The 14,682-nt window shown below is 50.6% G+C and overlaps 2 protein-coding genes across 5 annotated transcripts in view; one reads left to right on the top strand and one right to left on the bottom strand.

The window, feature by feature from the left end:
* Positions 1-1,243: 1,243 nt before the first annotated feature.
* On the top strand, positions 1,244-6,726 carry Tesk1 (testis associated actin remodelling kinase 1). The gene is made up of 10 exons (XM_034502965.2): positions 1,244-2,225; positions 2,369-2,490; positions 2,616-2,664; positions 3,215-3,361; positions 3,693-3,775; positions 3,937-4,027; positions 4,178-4,261; positions 4,383-4,472; positions 4,592-4,721; positions 5,260-6,726. Exons 1-10 carry the CDS (start codon positions 2,022-2,024, stop codon positions 6,144-6,146), a joined length of 1,887 nt encoding a protein of 628 aa, XP_034358856.1. The 5' UTR covers positions 1,244-2,021; the 3' UTR covers positions 6,147-6,726.
* Cd72 (CD72 molecule) overlaps positions 6,373-14,682 on the bottom strand; it is an 11,308-nt gene continuing 2,998 nt past the window's right edge. For 2 of the 4 annotated variants that reach the window (XM_076935105.1, XM_076935106.1), the window contains 5 exons: positions 10,709-10,768; positions 8,589-8,734; positions 7,920-8,041; positions 6,918-7,070; positions 6,373-6,697 (listed from right to left, as the gene is read on the bottom strand). In XM_076935105.1, coding sequence (XP_076791220.1) covers positions 6,923-7,070; positions 7,920-8,041; positions 8,589-8,734; positions 10,709-10,768 — 476 coding nt within the window. In that variant the 3' untranslated portion in view covers positions 6,373-6,697; positions 6,918-6,922. The remainder of the gene's footprint in view (positions 6,698-6,917; positions 7,071-7,919; positions 8,042-8,588; positions 8,735-10,708; positions 10,769-14,682) is intronic. The other 2 variants (XM_076935107.1, XM_034502966.2) reach the window with 1 other exon arrangement.

Genomic DNA, 14,682 nt, shown 5'->3' with positions numbered 1-14,682 from the left:
CTCACACACACACACACACACACTCACACTCACACACACACTCACACACACACACTCACACTCACAAGCTTCCCAAGCACATTGACATTCTCTCCTCTCTTTTACTAGTGGCTATCCTAGTTCACTCTTTCATCCCCAGCGGAAAGAACCACCACACGGCCTTCTTCCTAAACACTCTTTCTCACTATAACCACCACAGCGCTCTTCCTAAATTCAGCATGAAACTACTGTCACCGGCATTAATCCTCAAATGTGACTAATGAGACAGAATCCAGTGCCCGTTAAGCTTACTATGATGAGGTTATCCTATAGGTACAAATTCCGAGTGTCTACAGACCTTACACAAACTATGGAAAATGAATTCCCTCCAGGCGGGGGTAGCACACACCTGTAATCCCAGCACAGGGATATTGTGAATTCAAAGCCAGCATGGGCTACAGAGCAAGACTCTGTTTCAATCTCTACACACACACAAAAATTACAAATAGTTTCTCAGAATTAACTCTAATTTAATGCGATGAGTATGTTTTGCTGATACCAGAGTCCCTGGAAAAAAAAAAAGAACACACATTGGCCTACTCTGATTTTCTAGAACAACCGTGCATGACTATTCTCTCTCCAAACCTGTATGATTCCCTTATACGGTGCACTCAAGACCGCATTACACATTCAGCCTGCCTCACTCCATTCCGCCGCGAGGTGGCAGGAGGCTCACGGATGCCAGGAGACCTCTGCCGGGTCTGGACAGGGATCCAGTGACGTCACGCAACCCTAGCGATGATTGGCTATTTTACCGATGACCTTGAGGGGAGGAGTCAGTGGCAGAGCCGGAAACGTCGGCAACAGCAAAAGCCACGTCCCGAGACCGGGCGTGCGCACTCCGAGGATCCCAACCGCTGTAGAGGCCTCTGCACCTCCTCCTCTGGCCTGAGGGGGCATACTCGCGTCTACCGACGCGGGGCGCAACCTGCTGAAAGGGGTCACACCGCTGGGCGACAGCGAGGGGAGGAGTCACCTTGAGAGGAGGGGTCACAATGACTAGCCGAGTCACTCTGAGAGGTCTCTTTTAGTGAGCGGAACACAAAGAGGAGGAGGTGCAGCACTGAGGGGCTCTGGGTACACCCTGATGTGGCAGTGTCATCCCAAGGAAAGGTCCCCCTGGGAAGAGCGGGCTCCGAGGGACAGCGGTCTTTGAGGGGGCGGGATCCTGCGGAGGGGTGGGCTGTGACGGAGGGCGGGGCTTCCTTGCAGGTGCAGGCTTCTAAGAGAGGGTTATTAGGACAAAGAAGTAGGAGGGTGGTCACCGGGCGGAGCGTCGGAATCTCAACTTTACTTAGGGGAATGGAGATGGAGTGAGGAGGGGTCGGGGCAGGTCAGGGATGCAGAGGCCAGAGGCTCCCTACAGCTCTGGGTACCACGACCGGAGGAGACAGGTGTTAGCGAGTCCAGAGATTTAGGGTGTCGGGGTCAGTAGCCCCTTGAAATGGGCTGTCAGTGTGGGGCGCAGAGCGGGCAGGCAGCGGGGTTGATCCGTGGAGCTCAGGGCGCAGGAGAATTCGAGCAGGCAGGCAACCCTTAAGTCGTCCTGTTGTTCACGCCCCGGCCTACGCGCCGGTTCGCACCTGAGGGGGCGTGGCCGGGCTGCAGCCCGGGCTCCAAGGAGTTAACCGCAGACCGGGCCCGGCCCCGCCCCGGGCAGGCCGCGCAGCCTGAGCCCGGCGGCGAAGCGGAGCAGCAGCCGCCCGCGGGGAGCCCGCCGCCGGCGCCCGGGAGCGCCGCCGCCGCCCGGCCCAGGCCCAGGCCCAGGCCCCGCGCAGAGCGGAGAGCCGCGGCGTTCCACCGGGCCCAACTCGCCGGCGCGGCGGGGGCGGGCCCAGGACCTTCGGCAGGTCCTCGAGGAGTCCACCGGGCGGGAGTCCCGGTACCCGGGATCGGGTTGGGCCGGCGCCGATGGCGAGCGCGGCCTGCCCGGGTCCCGGGGATCCCGCCATGTGAAGCAGGCCGGGGCTGGGGGCCCGGCCATGGCCGGGGAACGGCCACCGCTCCGGGGCCCCGGGCCCGGAGAGGCTCCGGGGGAGGGGCCGGGGGGCGCAGGCGGAGGCCCGGGCCGGGGCCGGCCCTCCTCCTACCGGGCCCTCCGCAGCGCCGTGTCCAGCCTGGCGCGTGTGGACGATTTCGACTGCGCAGAGAAGATCGGGGCCGGTTTCTTCTCCGAGGTCTACAAGGTAGGACCCGCAGAGAGGACAGAGGGGCGGGACCGAACCTTGGACGGGAGGCTAGAACTTAGGGGCCCACAGCCTGGGTTAGAGATCTGACTTGAGCTAGCCACCCAACCTGCTGGGCACACACCGATCCTTGCCTCCCCCAGGTTCGGCACCGACAGTCGGGACAAGTCATGGTGCTGAAGATGAACAAGCTCCCCAGTAACCGGAGCAACACGCTAAGGGAGGTGCAGCTGATGAACCGGCTCCGGCACCCTAACATCCTCAGGTGAACGGCCTAGCCTCTTGCTGGGCAGGAGGGGAAAGGAAAGGTCCCTCGGGAAAGGAGGGAGATGCGGTGGAACCCGGAGCTCTTACAGCCTATATCCTTCTCTCCTCTCCGTCGCCTTTCAGGTTCATGGGGGTCTGTGTGCACCAAGGGCAGCTGCACGCGCTTACAGAGGTAAGCATTAAGCATAGGCCAGCAAAGAGGGAAGACACCACACCTCCAAGTGAAAGTGTCAGTGATCTTGGTGGCTCTGCTGGGAAATTAAAAAGAAGCCACCTGCCTGCCCAAGACCTCAGGGCCTCCACCAACTGGAGCCTTCCTGAACCTCCCCTTTGGGCAAACCACATTTTAGAATCCTCAACTTGAGTTATTCTGTGTATCCCTGGGAACAGTGCTGGCCCATAGAACTTTCTACCGTGTTGGAGATATTGTGTATCTTGTGTCCAAGACAGGAGCCCCTAGCTTACACATGGAGTAGACTAAAGCAAGAGCCGGTGTAACAGAAGAATGCCTGATTGTATTTAAATGTATTCGATGACATAGCTGCACATAGTCCTACCGTGAGAGACAGGGCAGCCTAGTATATAAGTGGGAACTTTCGAGCACAAACTCACCGTTCTAACTGTTGTGAGCCTCATGAGTGCCCACTGTCTTACAAGTGGCAGACACAGAATACAGACTGAAGCCTTGACATTCACTCCCCTTCTCTTTCCCCATGGCCCAGTATATGAATGGGGGCACCCTGGAACAGCTGCTCAGTTCCCCAGAACCCCTCTCCTGGCCGGTCAGGCTCCACCTAGCACTGGACATTGCACAGGGCCTACGGTACCTGCACGCCAAAGGTGTGTTCCACCGAGACCTTACATCCAAGGTAGGCTGGCCGAGGTGGGTGGGGCGATGGAAAGGGTTTGTGACTGTTAACTTATAATTGGCCTGTGGATGTTGGCAGGTGGGTAGCAGATATGTTAGAATGTCGGGGTGCCAAGGTGTTGGAAATTACTGCAGAACGGGGCCAGCAGGGCTGAGACACTGAGTACTGAGTGATGTTAGTATAATGAGGCGCGCTGAAGAGCTGGGAGGGAAGGTGGGTAGTGCTTAGTGCTGTAGTGACACGGCGCTTTCTCTGGGGTATATACTGGAAGACCAGAGAGCAGGGGATGGGTATGTGAGGATGCTTGTGTGTGTGTGTGTGTGTGTGTCAGAACTGTCTGGTCCGAAGGGAAGACCGGGGCTTCACAGCTGTGGTGGGTGACTTCGGACTGGCTGAGAAGATTCCTGTGTATAGGTAAGGTGAATGCCCTTCTTACCCCAAGCCTCCCAGGGATGCCCTATACATGAGTGAAACCCCCAGTGGTATTTTCTGTGGGTGGAGAGGAGGCTTGTCCCATCCCCTTTAGTTTGGGGGAGATGTCTGAACTGGAGATTCTGACCACCCTGCATCTGCAGGGAAGGGTCAAGGAAGGAGCCATTGGCTGTGGTGGGCTCCCCGTACTGGATGGCTCCAGAGGTGTTGCGGGGAGAACTATATGATGAGAAGGTAAGAGACCTTGAGAAAGAGTCCCCTCCGACAACCCTGCTATATATTTGGGAACCCCCAGCCTTCTCCCTTACCCCTCACTGCCACCCTTCCAACACAAGGTAACTAACTGCTGACTCCTCCCCCTTGGCATGGTCCACCTACCTCCAGGCCGATGTCTTCGCCTTCGGGATTGTCCTCTGTGAGCTCATTGCCCGAGTGCCTGCAGACCCTGACTACCTACCCCGAACCGAGGTGACGTAACCTCCACTGTGGGGACCCCAACCAAGGAGGGCTCCGTGGAGCTTGATTCTCACAGTGGGCCCGGGAAAGCCCACCACAGGCTAACCTGGCAGCCCCGCCTCTGTCCCCACAGGACTTTGGCCTGGATGTGCCTGCTTTTCGAACTCTGGTGGGAAATGACTGTCCGCTACCTTTCCTGCTTCTGGCCATCCACTGCTGCAGCGTAAGTGTCAGCCTTCCCTGACCTCTACCTGTGAGCTGTCTTCTAAGTCTGGGGAGATAATGGAGGAAACTCACTGCCTTTGTGAGCCCTGAGCGAAGCTGCCTGTCCTTATCCATCAGATGGAACCCAGTACCCGAGCCCCTTTTACTGAGATTACCCAGCACCTGGAACAGATCCTGGAGCAGCTCACCGAGCCCACACCCCTCGCCAAGACGCCCCTCGCCAAGGCTCCCTTGACATACAATCAGGGTGAGTGAGCGTGACCTTGACCCAGCAGAAGTCCTTGTGCTTCTGAGAATCAGTTGTCTGGAGGAGGCTAATTGGATCTCTGAGTTAAAAAAGTGGGAAGTCAGGTGGGATGGAGATCTCATAAAAGGTGGTTTTTATTGCTAGAGCCCAAGGAAGCAGAGGTAGGAAAGAAAAGGTAGGTAGAAGGTAGCTGGGGGGGGCTGGTGAGTTGGCTTGGTAGGTTCAAGCATTTGCATAAGGACCCGAGTTCCATCTCAAGGATCTACATCATGGAAGCAGAAAACTGACTCCTGAAAGTTGTCCTCCGGCCTCTGACCTCCATCGACAACTTCAGCGTCCTGTGGCTCACACAGGCATTCATACAGACACACGTATACTTTTTTTAAGTAAACAAGGTAACTGGAAATAACAACTGTCCCTTCAAGAGCGCCTGTAGGACTTTTTTCTTAAGCTCTTGTCCCACCACCTTCATGGAGAATCAGGGTCTCAGCTCAGAGCAGATGCTGAGAACAGTGATCTCACACCTCTCTCTCTGCAGGGTCTGTTCCAAGAGGAGGTCCCTCCGCCACGCTTCCCAGGCCAGACCCCCGGCTCTCCCGAAGCCGGTCAGACCTCTTCCTGCCACCTTCACCAGAATCACCCCCCAGCTGGGGGGACAATCTAACCCGAGTCAACCCTTTCTCACTGCGGGAAGACCTCAGGGGCGGCAAGATCAAGCTCTTGGACACACCCTGCAAGCCGGCCACTCCACTGCCCCTGGTTCCACCATCACCACTGACCTCTACCCAGCTGCCCTTGGTGACCACTCCAGACACCCTGGTCCAGCCTGAGACCCCTGTCCGCCGCTGTCGCTCACTACCTTCATCCCCTGAGCTCCCCCGACGGATGGAGACTGCACTGCCAGGTCCTGGCCCTTCCCCCATGGGCCCCCCAACTGAGGAGAGGATGGATTGTGAGGGCAGCAGCCCCGAGCCAGAGCCCCCAGGGCCGGCTCCCCAGCTGCCTCTGGCTGTGGCCACTGACAACTTCATCAGTACCTGTTCCTCAGCCTCTCAGCCCTGGTCTCCAAGATCAGGCCCTTCCCTCAATAATAATCCCCCTGCTGTGGTGGTGAATTCCCCACAAGGCTGGGCTAGGGAGCCCTGGAACCGGGCACAGCACAGCCTTCCCCGGGCAGCGGCCCTGGAGAGGACAGAACCCTCACCACCCCCGCCAGCTGCCCGGGAGCAGGAGGAGGGGCTGCCCTGCCCTGGCTGCTGCCTCAGCCCCTTCAGCTTTGGTTTCCTATCCATGTGCCCCCGCCCTACCCCAGCTGTTGCCCGCTACCGCAACTTGAACTGTGAAGCGGGCAGTCTTCTCTGCCACCGAGGGCATCACGCCAAGCCACCCACACCCAGCCTGCAGCTGCCTGGGGCACGCTCTTAGCAGTGAGGCCTGTGATCTCAGGCTTTCAACCTTGGCCTTCAGGATACCCTGTAAGGACAGAGTGCACTTGCTGGACAATGCCAGCCCCAGATGGGCTGACTGGCTCTTCTCCCCGTATAGGGGAGCCTCAGCATGGTCTCAGTGGACAGAACACTTCCTGTCCGACCCCTGGGTTCACTATCCCATTGGGATCACCGAACTAGACACAGCATTGCTGACACAAGACTAACACGTGCAAATTATTTAAAAATATTTCAATAAAACTGCCTGGCTGGCTCCGGGCCATCCATCCACTCAGCGGAGCCCCTCCCCTGACCCATCTCTAGTTTGGGAAGTTCTTAAGGAAGGTCAGTCTTTTTCTGGAGGCTTCTTTTCTCTTCCCAAGAATAGTCAGTTTCTGGAGCAGCTTTCAAGCAAGCAGCAGGTCAGCAGACCAGAATCAGCCCTTAGCTGGGCATGCCCAGGAGTCAGGGAGTGCTGGAGGAATAGCAGTCTGAAGAATTGGCCGGCCGTAGGTTAAGGATGTAGATCACATGGTCTTGTTCAAGTGTCTGGAAAAATAAAGCATCAGTGAGCTCCAGTTGACTGTCAGTAGCCCTCATCCTATGTTCTCCCCAGCCCCTCTTCTGTTCCAGGCCTTATCTGTCCCCATTCCCTGCCTAGCCTGGCCCTATGTAAGCAGACTGAGACACTGAAAGTGGTGGATGTGACAGATGAGGGAACAGATTTTCCCTCTGTCCACACGCCATGTCTAGTCTCCCTCATGCTTACCCACTTCAGTTCAGATGGATCTCCTCAGGAAACCGGAAGGCCTCCATCTCACAAATGCAGGGGTGACGCTCTGTACACTTGGAATCATTTTTTTTCCACCATGACTTGTAATAGTTTTTTATCAGCTCACATGAGTTTTGAGAAGATTCAGACCTGGTGAAGAGTTAGGATACACTTTAGACCCCTGCAAGCCCCTCTATTCCCCTTGTTCTTTGCAAAACCTAGTCCAAATCCTATCTCCTGCTAGGGCCACGTGGTTCAGGACCAGGTTTCTGAACTTCAGCTCCCACAGGCCTTAAGACCACAGAGGAAAAGTGCACGTAGGGAGCTGGGTGCGATGGTGCACGCCTTTACTCCCAGCACCCAGGAGACAGACCTCAACGTGAAGTAGCCACCCTGCTTTGAGGTTCCTGGAGCAAAACTGCAGCTACTCTGCTCTCTCCTGAGACAGTTCTAGTGCCCCAGTTGGCGTGGACTAAGGAAGTTGTCTCAGTTTGGGCAGCCTGTCAAGGCTTAGGTCAGTGCCAGCACTCCTCTGGCTGAGAAGCCTTGCTGAAATCTCTCAAGCTAATTTGTGTCTGTTTTGAGAGATGTGGGAAGGGGTCTTCCTATGTAGCCCACACTGGCCTTAACTCACAATCCTTCCTCAGCCTCCTGAGTGCTCGGACTACAGGAATATGCCATTGTAATTTTTTAAGTATGCCCTAGAGACCTCCAGGCACTATGGATGTAATACAGGATAAGACTGCAGGTCAGCGAGATGGCTTAGCAGGTAGGCACTATAGCCTGGGTGCAGTCCCTCAGACCCACATGGTAGAGAACTGACTCCCACAAGATGTCCTCTGTCTGCCACATGGTATCCCTTCCCCAACACATTTTTAATGTCTTAAACAGTTGTTAATCAAGTAGAAGAAACAAACCACAATACTGATTTGTGGAGCAGTTTTGGGAGAAGGGCTTAAGGAAGTCGTATGCCTTTGTGAGAGACTGCATTGACAATACCTCCTCTTCTTCCCATTTTGTGGATTATCTTCAATATGGCTCGTCTGCTGGGTCCAATATGACTTTGAACCATCTGGTGATGAACCATCTAGCAACTCCTTTAATCTGCTGGGCAGAGAAAGCTGAGGGGGTTTTCAGAGAGGTGTGAAGAACAATGAGAATATGGAGTAAAATGGGGACACCCTAGGGGCCTATGAGTGTCACCTAGCTAGAGGCCACGCCCATTTACTAATGAATTAATTGCTCCCGCATCCTTTCAGTACTGCAGGCTCCATCTCACCTCCAAGCAAGGAAAGAATGTGAAGTGGAGTCAGCCTGTGAACTTCCGGTCTCAGATAGAGTGTCGGGTTGGCACTCTGCCTGAGAGGAGCCAATGGAGAATTAAGCAGTCAAGGGGCAGACCAGCAAGCCAAGACACAGACTGAAGTGGAGATGACTCAGACACTTCAGCTCTTACCAATGCTAAGCATAGGAGCCCTGGGATAACACAGGACTGAGAAGATGCCGGAGCTATTGCCACACTTATTGGCTAATAGTGTGACTTCCATGTCTGTCTTGGGGAAGCAATGCAAACCATGGCATGTGTGCAGATGTGCACTGCCATTCCTGACTTGACACACACACCCTTAGCATACCTCCACCTCAAAATGTAGATAAGGCCATGCTCACTTGATACTTAAAAGGTTCGGTGAGTGCAGCCAGTTTGGAAGACAGAGATTCACAGTATTTTTGGCTCTCCTCCAGACTCCTGAGGGCATGTGAGACGTAAAAGCACCTTTTCTGTTGCTGAATCCATCCACATGGACAGCAGGTGTCTACAAAGCAGAAGGAACACGAGAGCCACAACCCTTGAGATAAAGTGACCAATAGTCCCTCAGGTCTACTCTCAATGTCTTCATCAGCTTCAGTCCTAGATCTTTGCAGTCTTTTTTGCCTCTTGTGGAAATATTTTATTTAACACTATGGGAAGGTTTTGCGAGTGAAGTTAGTATTACTGTCCCTGAAAGAATAAAATCTACCCTAACACTAGCAACCTTGCCTAGCTCCCACATTGATCAATGGGCTTCTCACTCATTCTTTCATTCCATTTAATCGCTGACATGTTTCCACTGCACATTCAGAGCTTTGGCACACTCCTCCAGGCCATGGCTGCATCTCTCTCCACAGCTCTGTAAGCAGACAAATGGCTCCTGTTTTTCTAAAATTATGAATATTCTTCATTTCCATATTGCTACTTAAAAATGCTTGTCTCTGTTCTTTTCTGGATTACCGTTAAGAAGTGAAATCCTTCAACATCCCACATCTCACTCTGCTCTTGGTTACAACCACCTCTTATCAGACCTAGCTCCAACACTTAGACATCCTTCCCGTCTACCACCTAGCTCTCTCTCTCTCTCTCTCTCTCTCTCTCTCTCTCTCTCTCTCTTTCTGCATGTGTGTATGTGTGTGTGTCTGTCTGTCTCTCTCTGTCTCCCTGTCTCTCCATGTCTCATTTTGTCTCTGTTTCTCTGTACCCCTCTCTCTGTATATGTGTGTATGTGTGTCTCTGTTTCCCTGTCTCTCCCTGTCTGTCTCTCTCTGTCTCTTTCTCTCTCTTATCTACATTTCTCTCTCTCTCTCTCTCTCTCTCTCTCTCTCTCTCTCTCTCTCTCTCTCTCCTCTACATTTTCTTACATCTCTGTCCAGCTTCTCCCATTGTTCTGTACTGTGGCAACTTAAAGGAATATTTTTTTTAGTTTGTGTGTGTGACTTGATTTGAAGAGAATGAGAGAATAAGAAACACGATTAAAGGTAGACAGGGCCTTGAACACCATGTTAGAGAGAAAGAGAGAGAGAAACAGAGAGAGAGAGAGAGAGAGAGAGAGAGAGAGAGAGAGAGAGAGAAGAGAAGAGACGAGACTAGGCTGGGCTCAACTTCCTCATCCTCCTGCCTTAGTTTCTTAGATGCTAAAGTTAGGTGCCATTGTGGGGAGCCGACAAAAGGTGGCTATCATCCTTGCAGCCATCTCGAGCCAAATACCTGACAAGAGACTTGTTTACAACAGCCTACAACAGCTGAGCACACTCGGATAACATCTTGTTTTAGATACCCAGGATCTTCCCTTGGGTGTGTGAGACTTAAAGGCATGACTTAAAGGTGTGATTTAGAGACAAGACTTAAAGGTGTGACTTAAAGGGGTGACTTAGAAATGAGAAATATAAAAGGTGAGAGGCAGACAGACACTTGAGACTTGGAAGGAAACTTGGAACTTGGAACTGGGAAAGAGACTAGCAACTTAGAACTAGGATAAGGACCTGAGACTTACTACAGCTGGAACTGGAATTAGGACTTGAGACTCATTACAGCTGGAACTGGGAAAGGGACTGGAAACTTGGAACTTGGAGGCACTAGGGACTAGGAACTAGGGACTAGGAACTCAAGACCTGAGACTTGGTACTAGGAACTAGGGACTTGGAAAGAAGAAGAGAGACTAAAGAATAAACAGGATTGAATCACACTCTGTCTGGTCTCCATTCTTCTTGTTTGTCCGTCCTCACTCTCTCTTGCTGAACTCCGGCCTGCAGACCAGAACAGCTTGGGGCAGTGCGGACTCTAACAATTTAGCCCCAAGGCTTTTGGCAGTGTGGGTTCCAACATTGATAGAGCAGTCCTTAACATTTTGGCTCCCAAGCATGGGGCAGAGCAGTCCGAGACATTTTGGCCCCCAAACGTGGGGCAAACCGGTTCTCAATACTTTTGGCGCCTAATGTGGGACAGCAAGAAGGAGAGACCCAGTGAGGGACGTTACCTGAAGAAGGATCTGCGGCAAATTCAGAAGTGAAATGAAGGTAATCACCTCGGGAATCTGCTGCGTTGAGAAAGGTAAGTCATGTTAGTGAAAATGGGGCAAGAAATAAGTCAGCCTGAACTCAACTCTCTGTTTTTATTTTGTTTCTTGCTGCTCACATGTGTTAATTGTCTGCTTTTGTTTCATTGTTTGAATGCTGTCTTTCATGTTCAAAATAAAAAGAAATGTATTTATCCGAAATTAGAATCTAAAATACAACCAAAGGTTGATGACGATTTGTCAGAGCCAGATTGTGCTGACGTAGAGGAAGAGGCAGCAGAACATTACGACCCTGAACGGCCCTTTTCCCAAAGACCCCCTCCCTACACGCCTCTACCTCAAAGTGCTCCGGAAATGGAGATAGTGGTTGTAGATCACAGAAAGGAGTTACAGGACAAAATTTCTATTCTTTAACAACTAATAGAGTTAGAGAAAGAGTATCAGGACTTAATTAATCAGCTACAAAAATTAAAGATAGGGAAGATGTTTCAAGAGGTAAACTGAAAATCCCCCGGCTCCTGCATTCCTCAACCCAGAGTCCAAAGGCAGCCCCTATCCTCTAGCTTTAGTTTAGCCACAGATCAGCCAGAGGAGGGAAAGGCTGAGGCTTTCCCTGTATCAGGGACCAGAGATGATCAAGGGGTTGCTTGGAGACATCACACAGGGTTTAATTTTCAAATTATTAAGGAATCAAAAATGCAGTATCACAATACGGTGCCACTGCTCCCTTTACTCTTGCAATTTTAGAGTTTGCCGCCAAGGAGTGGCCGACTCCTAGTGATTGGAATACGTTAGTGAGAGGAGTTCTTAGTGGTGGTGACTATCTTATTTGGAAATCAGAGTATCATGAGAATTGTAAAGAAATAGCTAGGAGAAACATTCAGGCAAGCAATGGTTGGTCCTTTGATGCCTTAGTAGGAGAAGGGCAATTTGCTTCTAGTGATAACTAGATCAATATGACCCAGGCTTAACTTGCTCAAATTCAAAACACAGCCATAAAGGCTTGGCACAAACTCCCAGCAAAGGGAGACCCTGGTGCATCCTTAACAGCAGTCAGACAAAGACCTGATGAATGATTTTCTGATTTTGTTCATCGATTAATGACAACAGCAGGAAGGATTTTTGGTAATGCAGAGGCAGGAGTAGATTATGTGAAACAACTTGCATACATTACAGTCTGGAGAAACAAGCAAGCATGTGATCACTCATATGCTTGCCACAGTTGCTGTATTGGGTGTACCTAAACAGATAAAGACTGACATTGGCCCAGGTTATACAAGCTCCAGTTTCCATCAATTCTGTGAAAAAAACGGGTATTCCATATAATCCACAGGGACAAGGCATGGTAGAAAGAGCACATCGAACCATTAAATGTCAATTTGAAAAAAATTAAAAAGGGGGAATGGTACCCTACCAAGGGATCCCCCAGAAATATCCTTCATCACACGCTCTTTATTTAAAATTTTTAAACTTTGAGGCCGGGCGGTGGTGGCTCACGCCTTTAATCCCAGCACTTGGGAGGCAGAGGCAGAGGCAGGCAGATTTCTGAGTTCAAGGCTAGCCTGGTCTACAGAGTGAGTTCCAGGACAGCCAGGGCTACACAGAGAAACCCTGTCTCGAAAAACACAACAAAAAAAATTTTTTTTTAAACTTTGGATTCTGAAGGAAAAATCTGCTGCAGATAGATTCTGGCATCCTGATACCAAAAAGAATATTGCAACAGTCCTCTGGAAAGACCCATTAACTGGAACTTGGAATGGGCCAGATCCAGTGCTTATCTGGGGAAGAGGTTCTATCTGCAGATATTCTCAAACTGCAGACGCTGCACGCTGGCTGCCAGAGAGACTAATTAAACAAATAGACAACAATAACAAATCCAGGGAGGAGAAACCCCCTGAGAAGCGTATTTTTTTCTTTGCAGGAAACATGAAGATGCTTCTCAATTGCCTTCAAACTGAAACAGATCAACCAGCAAACCTGACTTGGGAAGTACTTAATATGGAAGGAGACATCACCACCTGTACCTCCAGGATGGCTCTATTGGACTCTTGGTTCCCCAACTTATAATTTAGTGGGGAACATTGACCCAGGAGAAAACTCACTACCACAGTTACTATAGTTGTTTTTTGGGTTTGAGATTGACTGGAGCAGGAACGGGGATTTCCCTACTTGTTTTATTAAAATCAAAGCTGTGATCAGTTTTGCATTTCTATAGATTTAGATCCTGCTATGACACATTGTAAACAGAATAGAAGAGGCTCATACTTTTTACTCCTCAGATAGAGGGAGTTATGTGTTGCCCTTAAAAAAGAGTGTTGCTATTATACTGACAATTCAGGCATTGTTAAGTCTCTTGTCTCTCAGGTCCATGCTGTTCCTCAAACTGATGTCTTTTGTACGACAACAGATAGAAGCTATTCAAATGAAACCCATACAGGTCCATGATTACAGGCTGGAAGTAGGGGATTCTAAAACCTCTGTCATGAAGACTAATGAGGATTGACCCCTAACTTACGTGCTAAACCAGATAGTCAATAACGGGTAAGAGAACACTTCAAGACCCTTGCCCCTAAAAAGGGAGGCCTCACCATCCTAAGACAGGAGCTCAACCAATGGCTGTCAACCAATGGCTGTTGAGTATCCAAAGACGGGAAAGGGAGGCTGGGGTCCTTTGTTCCAACCTAAGACGGGCACGGTTTCCGTAAGTTTTCCCAGCCTTCCCTTTAAAAAAAATTTAAAAGGGGGATTTTTAAATTTTTAAAAAAATTTCATTTAAATTTTTTAAAAAATTTAAAAATTTCTGTGGGGAGCCAACAGAAAGTGGCTATCATCCTTGCAGCCATCTCGAGCCAAATACCCTGACAAGAGACTTGTTTACAACAGCCTACAACAGCTGAGCACACTCGGATAACATCTTGTTTTAGATACCCAGGATCTTCCCTTGGGTGTGTGAGACTTAAAGGCATGACTTAAAGGTGTGATTTAGAGACAAGACTTAAGGGCATGACTTAAAGGTGTGACTTAAAGGGGTGACTTAGAAATGAGACATATAAAAGGCAAGAGGCAGACAGACACTTGAGACTTGGAAGGAAACTTGGAACTTGGAACTGGGAAAGAGACTAGCAACTTAGAACTAGGATAAGGACCTGAGACTTACTACAGCTGGAACTGGAATTAGGACTTGAGACTCATTACAGCTGGAACTGGGAAAGGGACTGGAAACTTGGAACTTGGAGGCACTAGGGACTAGGAACTAGGGACTAGGAACTCGAGACCTGAGACTTGGTACTAGGAACTAGGGACTTGGAGAGAAGAAGAGAGACTGAAGAATAAACAACCACCATGTCTGTCTCAAGATTTTATTGTTCTATTAAGAGGAAGAGAACAATAGTGTTGACTTTCACATCAGGAGTTGTGCTCTTTCTCCACATCCCTGACTGGGCACAAACTGGAATGTATTATGCCCCATTACTGCTTAGGTAACTAATAAGAATGGCATGGCCTAGGCAGGGACGGCATGATCAGATTTGTGGTTTTAAAGGATTTCCCCATAACTAGGGTTGGGTCAGTGGTTAGAGCACTTGCCACACAAGCATGAGGACCAGACTTAAGATCCCAGCACCTGGGTGTGGTGGCCTGGATAATCGGCCCTCATAGGCTCATCTGTTTGAATGTTCCCTCCCCAGTCAGTACAACTGTTTGGGAAGGAGTAGGAGGTGTGGCCTTGTGGAAGGAGGTGGGGCCAAGCTAGGCTTGAGACTCCTGCTACCCCCAGTGTGCTCTCTCTGTCTCCTGCTTGAGGATCAAGATGTGAGCTCTCAGCTGTTCCTGGCTTCGCCATCATGGACTCTAACCCTCTGAAACCACAAACCAATTAAACATTTTTTTCTATAAGTTGCCTTGGTCTTGGTGTTTTGTCACAGCAATAGAAAAGT

The sequence above is a fragment of the Arvicanthis niloticus genome, chromosome 5 (assembly GCF_011762505.2).
Source record: "Arvicanthis niloticus isolate mArvNil1 chromosome 5, mArvNil1.pat.X, whole genome shotgun sequence".
Taxonomy (NCBI): Eukaryota; Metazoa; Chordata; class Mammalia; order Rodentia; family Muridae; genus Arvicanthis; species Arvicanthis niloticus.
This window is presented reverse-complemented; position numbering and strand designations above follow the sequence as displayed.